The 12833-nt window shown below is 39.1% G+C and overlaps 1 protein-coding gene across 1 annotated transcript in view; it reads right to left on the bottom strand.

Annotated features, from left to right (window-relative positions):
* Window positions 1-12833, bottom strand: part of LOC129001754 (T-box transcription factor TBX20-like) — a 65158-nt gene that overhangs the window by 15145 nt on the left and 37180 nt on the right. Inside the window, exon 3 of the mRNA XM_054429188.1 lies at window positions 3321-3594. Within this exon, the coding sequence (XP_054285163.1) occupies window positions 3321-3594 (274 nt within the window). The remainder of the gene's footprint in view (window positions 1-3320; window positions 3595-12833) is intronic.

Below are 12833 nucleotides of genomic sequence, written 5' to 3'. Positions count from 1 at the left end.
ACTTCATACTTTACCTACGTTGAAGCACCAACCCAGCCCGTTACGTAGTGAGTTTCAAAAATAGTCTAGGCTCTAGGTTAATACAGAAAACCGATTAAATAGTCGATATTTCATCTTAAATCACCGCTCGCGACACTCCAGACCTCACCGCGTGTCGAATGATATTTACCGCGGTATTTTCTAGCGCCCACCATTCAACAGCCATAAAGCACCTTGTAATAATTGTTTTACGGTATAATGGTAGGTCGGACAAAGAACCGCCGCCGAGAATTAAAACACGGCTGACATAAAGTCGGCTATTTATCATGTGACGCCTCCCAGCGTTTTGCACACAACGCTGTTGAGCTAAAACGTCATGAGTCACTCTGGGAGAGGATGACGGCGGCTGACTTTGGCGGCGATGTGTGTAAATATGCAACTGGTGTCTATTTGACGCTAGAAAGGTAAGTAAAGTGGTGCAAAAGGTCACATTCTCCCAGAACCGTTGTTTTAGCCATAAAGGTATTTTGAATTATTTTGGTTGGAGTTGGAAACGTTGAAGGTAATTTACTGTTCATAGTGAATCTAGTCCTTGGTAATGCTAATAATGTTAAAGCGTTATTTAATTACACCCGTTTAATTATCAATTTTTTGAGGTTACTTAGCGTTAAAATATTTATTGACAGCCACCATTTTGCTAATTTAAAATAAATTTAGAGGTTACTGGTGAATAAATTAACGTGAATCCATAACAATAAGTTTAAGTAAATATAAATGTACCTTCTAATGAGAATCATTACCATATACTAGTTTCATTGCTAAAACGGTTTCCCCAAGGCAAAATTAAGGTAAAATCTTTATTTTAAGTTAATGATGTGAATTGAAAGTTTTTAATACAAAGAAATTAAGTTGCCTTTGTAACAAGTTAAATTTTCTTGCAAAAACTGTTTGGATCTCATTTCCATCTATGTTGCGCTCACATTTCCCCTAAACCAATGATGTTACAATATTTTCCAAAGTAGTAATACCAACTTACATCTCACAAAATGATTCTACTCTCGAAATGTTTATTGAAAGTGACAAATCCGAATTCGTCGAGTGGGCGAGGTGTCGCCGTGTCGTGGTGGTAGCCCATTGTGCCGAGCTCCAACACATAAAGTACTGTTTCTAGTGTTGATACCGGGCGTGCAGGTGACAGTAAATATCAGCATGTCAGCCACCAGCTGAGAGACCCCGGGGGGTCGTCCCCCCCTCAGAAACGGCCCCCCATCACCTAACATTTCATTCGAATTCCAAGAGCATTCTCACCCCACGGCCGTAAATTAGAGATTTAAATATTTAATAAAACCCGTTAAAGGAACACGTAAGTGTTTCGATGAAGTGTGTGATCTATCGAGTTTGAATCGGTTGAAGTTAATGTGAGGTTAAAGTTCAACGATGGTAGTAAGTCAAGACAAGGAGTAAAATTGTGGAGAATTTTATCTAAATCTTACAGAGTTAAATTAGGTGTGTAAGTCATACGTAAACGTTGATATATTGAATGTTTTTGACCATTCCAGTAGTATTTGAGGTCATGGAATCACAAACGCTCGGGAAATTGTCCAAACCCATCAAATTTTTATTTACTGTACAGTGTACATCAACTCCACTAGAATATTCATTGAACATTCGAAAATCAGTACCAGATAGGTCTCAAATAGTAGTGTTCAATATTGTCAGATAAAAGTCCTAACCCCCTAAAAACAAAATTTCCCCAATTTTAGATATTTTTGATAAGAGTGACAATAAATAAAAGTTAATGGCGAAACAATGTGTGGAATCAAACCCCCTCTACAATGACTACACCGCAATGCACTCTGCAGTGAAGAAGTTGCAGCCTATAATCACGTGTTTCCCGCGGTGGTGTGAGACTCCGAGCAGAAGAAAGACGTTGATAGAAGTGTGAATTTGGTCCCAGAGGCGAGGTAATTGGAAGGGCAATCAGCAAAGATGGTATCAGCAGAGCAGCAGGTGCATCTGGTAATTAATTACAAGTGGAGGTGTCAGGGCGGGGCGCGAGGGATGTTTACCTTAGGTTGCCATGGCAACGTCGTCACGCCCAGACAGTTAGGGTACGTCTTCAGTCGATACACGGCTGATTGCCCTGCTGGAGGGTAGTTTACCCTGTTGCCGGGCAACGCCATCTCATCTCATCCCCTACAGTAATGTAATGTAGTCACCGACGCTCTGTTCTCTCCACATTGCCGTCCCTTGCATGCGGATTACAATCTAAAGTGGACTGGTGTAGTTTTATAAATATTCAAGCGTTGGGAGATAATTGAAAACAGTGTAGGCCTAGAATAGTTTAACATATTACTTCGTGTAGTGAAACTAAGTATTAAATTAGCAGATTTCAATAAGGATTCTTATAAGATAGGTTCCCATGCAGACTCTCAAAATACCCGACCATTCTAGGAGAATATGTTGAAACTGAATTCAATCTATTATTGCCAGTTTGAAAAACGGAAAGTCTGGATTATTGTAAGTATTATGACAATTTTAATTTTGCACACTCAAGGCAAATGCGTATCAGCTGCAAAGGTAGATTTTTAGAGACATTACAGGAAACCCTAGTGTTTTAACGCTGCAAACGACTCATTATGTCCTATATTCAACGTTTTACACCATCAATCCTCAACTAATACCAGTCAACAATACAAGTCCCTGTGGACAGTAGTGACAAGACTTCTCAACAAGACAAGAATAATCCGGTTGTCAACGTGTGAAAATGTGAGTCATTAAGTGAACCAGCTGTAGGACATGTGATCCTTGGTGAGTGACGATTACATATTTAGCGCCGTGAGGACGACGACAGATCCACGGAGAAGTGGTGCCAGTTGGAGTGACTCCTGGCGGAGGAGTGCCAGAAGCTCAGGTGGCAATGCCAGCGGATGTGTCAATGGCGATGGAATCATTCACCGTCAACTGATACCGGAGAGACCAGAATTGTCTTCCAACATTCTTCGTCAAGTCATCGCTCTGTTGTTGTTCTTCACAGATAATTTACTCGAAAGAATTTGCAGATTTGGCAAGGAGAATGGAAGTGTCTTCGTAGCGAGGTCAAAATGTATGTACGATTATTTAAGTTCATCCAGGATTTCTACCCAAGCCCCAAGTTGTATTTAAATTGATTGAAATGAGTTTCACTAAAGTAGTTTGTAGAGATAACTGAGAAATCTTCACGCAAATACAAGCTGGAAAGACTGATTGTAATTACATGCTGTCATTTATAATTTGGAATTTGCAGGTTTGATTTGAACTTTCAAGCTTTTTCAAAAGATGGTTTATCAATACAAACTGACCTGGCCGTTCTTGTCCATCTCGTTGTTGGTGAGTTTGACCTTCTCGAAGGACACGACCTGCTTCCTCAGCTGTTCCCCGGTGAAGGGAGAGTCAGGATGCATGTAAAGGCGGGAAGGCGCCGGAGGATCAGCTTTGCCTGCTACCAACCACGAGGACCGATGGTAGGCGTAGCGGTACCTCTTGTTGTCCACGGGGACGATGTCCATCAGCACGGCGTACCTTTGGTCCGGCCTCAGACCTGTGAAGGATACTCTCAGCGTGGGGAACATCCGTCTGCAAAAGAAAATCGAGAGTGAGTTAATGTTATTTGAGCAAGAAGAAATTCAGAATAACTTTTGTCTGTAGGTCAAGAGCATAGAGAATAAGTCCTCCCTTCGCTGTAAAATATCTGCATTACAACATATTTCATATTTTGCTAGCATTCGTAAATAAAATACGTTCTAAAAGATCACTTTAGTTCTTCAAGTACACATTGTTACCCCGAAAGAGACAATTTGAAACTATGAAGCTTCATGATCGTTATGTAGACCCGCCCCTACTACCCCAGATAGAGACATGAGGGGTGAGTGATGCCACCCTATCACGAAGGGACGTATCAACATGGTGGTCGGCCACATTGTCACTGTGAGAAATGCGCGTTTTCCGTGCACGAGATAACAGTCATTTACACGACTCGTGGTGAAAGACCGTACTACATTACACCCCCTCCCCTCTCCGTGGCAATAACTGTATTGAAATACTCCCCTCCGCCCGTGTTCGCTGATAATGTTTTGTCGGTAAACAGTTTTCACCCTGCGCTTGTGTTAAATAGCATGGAGCAACGCAAACTGGAAGAAATGCTACACTCGAGGTTTAACTTTTTTTATCATACAGCATACATTTGTATGAAAAGATTTGGTTTGTATTATAGATTCATGAATAGATATTATATCACGGATAAAAATGTAAAAGGCTAGGTTAGGAAGAGCCTAGTGCTATAAATGTTGAAAGACTAGGAAACAACACCTGAAATAGCCAAGAATAGAGAAAAATGAAGGGACATTGTATCAGACCAAAAACCTCTCTAGTGGCTGAAGTAAGAATCACAATATCCTGTCTCCATCCATCCACTTGGCAGAATTATGACAAATAAAATTAATGAAAATACCTCATCCTGGACTACCTAATAAAAACTCCAAATTACTCCACAGCTTTCGGACACGCTACGCATCATACTCGGGATTCTCAAGGAGATAAATTCCCCGCAATCAGCTAGTTGACACAGGGCCGCCCAATCCATTCGGGAGTTTACTGTCGGCTCTCGTCGTCTCGTAATTAAATTACAATCTACGAGCGAAACTGTGGTGGCACGAGGCAGCGTGTTTACACGTGTCCGGTCCTGCCAGGACTTTACGACGGGCCTACACCTGTCTGTCCATGCGGGCTGCTAACTCATATCTGCTTAACGTTCTTAGGAAATGACATGACAATTAATAAATTACGAGTGAGAACTATTCCTCATAGGTTATTAGCGAGGTCGAATGATGATTATTAATATGAGATAATCATCGTTTCCTCGGCCACCACCTGCCTACAGGTGTAATGGGTAATCGGCAGACTGCTTGTAATTGATTTGTTCTTACTTGGTGCCTCAAGGGTAGCGGTAGCACTAATGTTTGGCTTAGATAATGTAACTGTTAAATTAAATAATATATATAGATAGATTTCTATTTGTAGGTTAATCTATTTCATTCTATTCCTTGCTGTCTTAGCTCTTGATATTCATATAGTGCAATAGTTTACAGCTATACGACTTGAAGCTGTGAGAAACCTATATCCGACGAAGTCGAATATTTGGCAGAAACCATCCAAAAATTCAACATCGCATTTCTTAATCCACAAAACCCTCAACTGAGCCTCAGCCTTTCTTGGCCTTTGTGTTTTGTTTGAAAATCGGATTTTGAAATCAAACTGTGGAACTCCAATGTATATGCGATATACAATGGATCGAATATGACAAGGTATGAAACAACTACCTCTGTCGTAAAACTAATTTCTGCTCACTCTATGCACGCAATTACGTCACGATAATCTTGCAGGAAATCTTGACCAATCACATTGATCTGTAACCTTTTCATTTCCCAAGCCTCATCACCTATGTACAGCTGATACATTGTAAACCGTATCTAAGCTTCTTCAATCCCCGCCCCACTGCCTGGGTGAGATCTTCGTCGGATAACCTTTAAATCTCACCTCGCACCCTACGTCGACGCTCAATTCCCCAGGATTTACATTTATGTGCGAGGTCCAGGTTTAACGCGCACAGCGGGGTTCCGGCTACCAACACGACTGGTTTGGCTCCACAAAACCAAAACTTTACTCTTCTCATTGTCAAGGCGATGTGATGGCCGCGTTAAATTTACTCAGTTTTCGACAATTGTTCCCGGCTTCTTTACGAGCCCCGTAATAGGTGGTGAATCCGAGGGTTTTGTTGCTGGAGGCAGTGACAACACTCCGCGGGGGTCGGGTCCGGTGTGGAACGTTTTTGAATTTCAAGCAAAAAACTTTTATATTCGTTAATGCAAGCCTTGATCTTGTCACCCTTAGTAAATTTTTAGTATCTTATAACGTGTTTGGACTAAAACAGACAGTGAATATCCCAAAGCTGTCGACAATCACTACAGAATATGGATGCATTGCACGACGTCCAAGTACCACAACGTCCAATTTAATAAGTAGCCTTGCACCACCTCCAAAGCCGCTGTCATTTGCACGACTACCAATCCACGAATCCCAAAGCTTGTAGAAAGACGATGTTTCTTGCAGTTACTTTACTTTTTGACATGATGAGATTTGGACGTCATGCAACAGTCAAATGTTTTATATTGGATGTCATGAGACAACTCAAAAATTATATTTTGGACGTGGTGACATTTGGACGTCGTGCATCACTCCCCAGAATATTAACCATTCAAATTTGCTTTGTGCGACTTTATGTTTTGAAAATGACCTACTCCTACTATGTCCCTCTTTTTTCCGACACTATAACAAACCACTATGGTATTCGTTCAAAATAAAAGAAGAAACATATTCTAACATTTATGCATAGACTATACCCACGTTTATTTCTTTCAACAACTGTATTTGACGAAAGTTCTATACGCATAGTTCAGCACTGACCGAAGCTTTCATATCAAATTATGCTCATTCAATGAGATATAAGTGGAGGCCAGCTGGTAAAGCCCAGATCACAATAAATTAGCAGCATGATGACAAATGATAATGAAGTGTTAACAGTGGCAGCGCGTCATACGGTTGTTTCTACGCGACTTGCATACTGAAAACGTCACAAAATACACTGCATTAACATTAACATTCGCCTGTTTACATTAGAGTGGGTATTCGTTGATTTAGTTGTTGTTGCGATTTGCTTATGATTGATGGGCTATCTTGTTTTACTGCAGTAAATAATATTGTAGATGTTATCTGTGCACAAGAAATCAATGATTATGAATTATTATATACAAGGTAACTTACGTAGGCCCTACTATACCGGACACACCGACAAATCGCCTTCCAAATAAGATTTTAATTAGTTTAAATAACAAAATCTTCCTAACCTAACCTAACCTAACCTAGCCTAACCTAATCTAACCACCCTTAGGTTAGGTAATAATAATTATGTGTTGTCGGTATAATCCGTAAGTACCATGACTCCTATTCAACGTTGGATATTGCATTATTAATATGATATTTGTAGATTTTAAAATGCTGTTATCTAATTTGTTTTGCAATATGGTAACCCACTAAACTGTAGAAATAAATATGCTTTACTAAAATGTCTTTATCCTTGGTCTACGCTATAAATACAATTCAATTTATGATTACCTTTATATTCCTCTGTCTATGGTTTTATTTAAATTGGACAAAGGGTTTTAGCCAAACATTAGTGTTATTTTAATTATTGCATTTCAATACGAACACCAGATTTGTCAAAACTGTTGATACTATAACCAAACCTTCTGAATCCTTCCTAATTACCATCTTAATTAGCATCCAGCAATTTTCAATTCAATTTCGACATTATAAAACACTTAAAACCCGCTTCGTTTGTAAATATCGCATGATAGGAAATTGTAACCGTAAATTATCACAGTGATAGTCGACAAGATGATGTTTATCTGGGAACAAAGAAACATTAATAGTTGGGTCAGAACACGGTTTTGGCGGCGAGATGCAGATGACTAATGGCCTGTCTTGGCAGTTGGCACACCTGTTGTGACGTGGCATCAGCTGAAACCTACAGTAGTCAGGGCTACCAACTGTCATGTTGAAAAACTAAATAAACCAGGTGAAAATGTACTATATGACTTGTCGTGGAGATTGATCAACAGTATATAAAAGGTTCTCCCAAACAGGAAATTCCATAGTTATTCCACCTTGAATGGTGGAAATTCAGTTTAAGTGGAACCTACACCACCAGATGAGGATAATTTCTTGAGAACGAAAAACAGGTGATTGGCCAGATTTAAACCCGGGTGTCTAAATGGATACTCTTACAAATTATTGGTGTAATGCTCTATTTGGGGATGAGACTGCTTGAGGTGTTATGTTTTAGCTAAGATGGATTATAAATAACCATACGGCAATGTAAACTGTAAGAACAGTATAAAACTTAGTTACGATGCAGAACCTCAGGATAAAGATTATCTTCATTCTGTGGTGTAGAATAAAGCAAATAAATCATTCGGAAATATTTGTTTGGGGAAGATGTATTTGAGCGAAAAGTCTGTTGAGAATGATACTCATATAATAGTACAGTATAGTACACGTGTCATGGAGGAAGCTAAACACACTCAAAATACGAGTAGAAATCAATCACACTACCACTAGCAATATTAAGCAAGCAATAGCACTGCTTAATAATATTACCACTAAAACGTTACTATTTTTACAAAGACCGGCAACACTGTTTAATATTACTGACATAGCGGTTATTCGATAATTCGATGACCCGATAAGTCGATAGTAAACAACCGATTGCGCCAATTACAAAGACCGCTGTGTGACGAGTGTGCGCATTCATTAGCAATAGCGGATGCTAATAAAAACAATTACTGTTATTATTTATGCGGCGGGAGGAAGCCATACATAACCCTTGGCATGTCCAACGACTCTAGCCTTCATGTTCGATGTTCGATATGGGTCCGATAATCGGATCGACAGTACTTTGAAGTATTCGGTGTGTTTAAACGATTCTACTTTACTTATTAATACAGGTTTAAGTTTGCAAAGTAGTTACTGGAAAAAGATGAAAATCAAATCCGTATTGGAAGTTCATTGTAAAACTATGTCATTTTTATGGTTTCCACACAACAAATGTTAAGGAAATTTTTTTTCTATATACACAAAGTGCAATGAGTACTTTCTTTCGAAAATGTTTTAAGAGTTTTCACATGAGTGCGTTAATTATTTATTGTGTTAATCAACGACATTGTGATTTTTTTCATGTTTGCAAGGAAAACTGTGTAAACCCTTGTTAAATTATAACCTTTTATTAGATAGTATTTTTTATTGATAGCAAAATGACGAATTCAATCTAGGTCCAAAAACGACTATGCATGGAATTGAACTAGCAGCCCTCAGATTTGAAGGCAACTTTAACGACATTGCTGAAGAAACAGACTGTAGTACTGTACTTCCCATTTTTAAAGAAAAAAATCTTAAACAGGTAATTAATATTTATGTATAACCTATTCTAACCTAACCTAACTTAACCTAACCTAACCTTAACCTACTCAATTATACAGTCAACGAGAGCCACCACTTGCAACGTACCGGGTGGCTCCCTGGAGTGGTTGGCGCAATTCAGGAATAGCCGACTCAGGTCAGTTGGCGGAATTAACGCCCTAAAATACCTTTACAAATTTGGAGATGAAATATCAAAAATATTAAAATACACTAACCCATTTATATCCCAACCATCCCTTGGACAACAGATAAGCGTGTCCCACACATCACCCCACATACAAAACACCCCACAACAATCCAATACCAACACCGTCACGCTGGTATTCCCCGAAATGGACCAAAGCGTTTTTACTTTCCCTACTCGAGTATTTTGATTAATGTCGTCTTTTGTGCAGTAGACACGGGCCGGGTCCACCATTACGGTTTATTTGATTGCCTTTTGTCCGGTTGTTTACATTTTTTATCCCCACACCTGGAGATGTGACGAATGGGACGATTCTCCGATAAACTGACCCACGGGATAACAAAGTATGTGATTGGAATAAATCTATCTCACAATGATTGGTCTATAGTTGGATCTATGAATTTGTTTGGATTGGGACATTCTGGATGGGAATAGAATGAATATTAGTTGAGTATGAATAACTTAAGCTTAATTAATTTTATGTGTGAATGAATGTGAAAATAATATAGAACATTGTGGATTTCAATTGTTTAAACGTTAGGCATCAATAAATTAAACATTTCCATATAATCCATAGTAGTTTTAACAATTTTATTAATCTCACAAAGTCTTAAAGCAAGTTAGTTTTATATCATATTCAATAGTAAAATCAACTGAATAAAATTAGTTAACATATGGAAAACACCTGGAAATATTTTTATTCAACAATTTCTTTCTGATTCCTTCCTCAATGTTTTTCTCTGTTGTTTCCCATTTTTAAAATGCAATATAGCCTGAACTATATTAAAATTTACCCATTAGTAATTCGAGTTGTGCTAACTTATAGTAGTGCAAGAAAATCAATGCTATCTCCAATTTTTAGTTTGATTTTCTTGATTTACAAATTTATTTACTACACTGGTCGACCTACGAGTGTCCTACTGTATCCTTCAGTTTTTGTTGGCGCTCAAAGCCCATGTGCCAGTTCTTATCCTATACGTTTTACCTTCTTATCTACCGACAATTAGCACAATTAGCAGATAATCACTTGTAAATTAGCGCCAGCAAGTTGGCAATTCACTTCCGCCTGTTGGCGTCAACTTCCGCTGGACATTGTGACAAGACTACTTGCAATGCTAAGTTGATCTTCAGGTTTTTATATTATGCATCGAGTTGAATTAAATTGTAAAAACCCTGCGTTCTTTATAATGTCAGCAATTTGTAAGTAAAATATATAAGCCAAGATATAAATTGTAGGTCTTTGACTTTGAATTTAAATACTGTGTTTTTGAATATAGTGTTTAAAAGATACTTTTTTACGTCCCGCTAGGTTCTATCCCGGAACTATACATTACTTGAGACTAGTCCTAGAGGGTTCCGGCGTTATCACATGGATCAAATCCATTGGTGATTGGCGGAATTTGAACCCGGAACCTATGGCTCTGAAGCCCCGCGCTTTACCACTCAGGCTAGTATTCAAACGTATATAAAATTACACTTGGAACAACGGGAGCCAAGTATTACACTCGAATGGAACTATTAATGTTTAAGAAGAAAAATACTAAATGATGAAATTGAATAGTATTTATGTTAAAAACGTTGTTGACAATAATTGAACCAGGTTCATCAAGTTGATCGGTGTCATTAATATTTTTGTCGATGTTGCTTCAACTAAACCTGTAACACGATCAAAAACTCCCTTTCATGTACAACAAGATACTATAATTATATCACATTCGTAGTTCAAAATTACCATAACCATTATTCCCAATTACACTAATATAGTTCAATATATTCCATATCACTATAGTTCCAAAGCCCAAAATCATTAACCGATGTATGATTACGACTATCGCATTATCACCGCTAATGTTAAACACGGGTGTAGTGTTGAGCGTAGCGGGGGAGGGGGTTACAACCCCCCCCTACCCCCTACAATAGAGCGACGATAGCTGCTAGATTATAACGGAGAAGTTAATGTTAAGGGTTACAATGTCACCAATTTACGAGGGCGAATGTGTCAACAATGGAGCATGTGGTCGATAGTGTGCCACCCCCCGCGCAAGCGCCACCGCTCCCGCCATTTCCACCGCCCCCGCCGGAACCCCGATAAGGAGGTGTTGATAATACATAATTATCGGGTACCTGTCCGCTACCCTGTCTACTTGCTGGCAAAACAGCCGAGTTTGGTGAATTGCGATATTGGAAACAATGATGGGAATTATTGGAGACTTTCTTCTTCACTTTATAGGTTAGGTTTTACAATAATTTTTGGATCTTGTTCAGAAACATTTTTTTACTACTATGGTAAATTAAATATTGTAATTCACTAAACTGTCCTCATCTTAGTTCGTATATTAGTAAACACGTCACGATATAAAAGGACAAATATTTTAGTATTTATATTTTATCGAGTGTGTTGTTTGTTAGGATGATAAGTGACTATGTAAGGTTTAATGTCATTTTCCCCGAGTTAATAGTATTACTGAAAGTGAGTATATACTAAAACGTATAATATAGATAATTTTATACTGTGTACCAATTACAAATAATCAATAATCAATGTGCAACTAATTAATCTAACCAATGTAAATTATTCCCCTGGGCATTAATTGTGCCAACTGATCTGAGTCACATAGTCGAGTATTTCTGAACTGCGCCAACTACTCCAGTGAGTTACCCGATACGTTCCTTAACTGCGCAAGTGGTGGCCCTCTTTGACTTTATAATTCAGCAGGTTATGTTAGGTTAGGTTAGGCTAGGTAGGATAGGATAGGTTAGGTAGGATGACACGTGAACAAGAACATTCCTTCTGCTGGCAACTCACCTCTAACTGGCTAGGGCTTGACGCAACTAAGGAACATTTTTTGGGACCCTCTGAGGGCTTGGCGCAATTAAGGATATATTTGGCGCAATTAACGTACGACCTATTTTAATTAGAAACAATACGCCGCAAAACTGAAATAGACCCGTGTCACAGCTCACCCCCATCAACTTACCTAACCGTTCGTTCTATCAATTACACTCTGGTCGGGAGCGCCGGTTTGAATCTGGCGGGAAATCGGCGAAAGAAACAATTTGGGGCAGGTTGTCGGCGTATCAAAGCGTGCATTACCATATACATGGCGGTGTTCAGAGTGTTCAGCGTTCAGTGTTCACACCCAGAGCTATTATAGGTAATGATGGCCTATTATCGCCCACCGCTACCGATACCAGCGCTCGCCTGTAATTTAGAGCCCAACATCCTCAATTACGAGGCATTAATATTGTTTAAGCCGCACTCGCCTTAATTCATTTTACTCGACAAAAAGTGTTCTTGAAAATAGGCGTATTGGGCCTCCCACCCACGAGTGGGGTTTCGGGTATGGTGGAGTTGCGGAGTATGAGTTTTGGTTTCAATATTAAACCTAGGAGAGCGAGCTGGTCTAGTGGTTAGAGTCCGGAACTCCGGTTCCTGAGGTCCTAGGTTCAAATCCCGCCAAACAACCAATGGATTTTATCACAGCAACCTCTAATACAAGGTGGCTGTGATAAGATGTCCTGTATTAGAGGTGGCTGTGATTTTATCCAAGTGATAGTGCCGAAACCCCTAGGTCTAGCCTGAAGTAATGTGAAAAAC

The sequence above is a fragment of the Macrosteles quadrilineatus genome, unplaced genomic scaffold (genome assembly GCF_028750875.1).
Source record: "Macrosteles quadrilineatus isolate MER2022 unplaced genomic scaffold, UCM_ALF_1.0 Scaffold_8__2_contigs__length_117827958, whole genome shotgun sequence".
Lineage (NCBI taxonomy): Eukaryota > Metazoa > Arthropoda > Insecta > Hemiptera > Cicadellidae > Macrosteles > Macrosteles quadrilineatus.
Note: the sequence above shows the minus strand (reverse complement) of the source record. Positions and strands in the feature narration are given on the sequence as shown.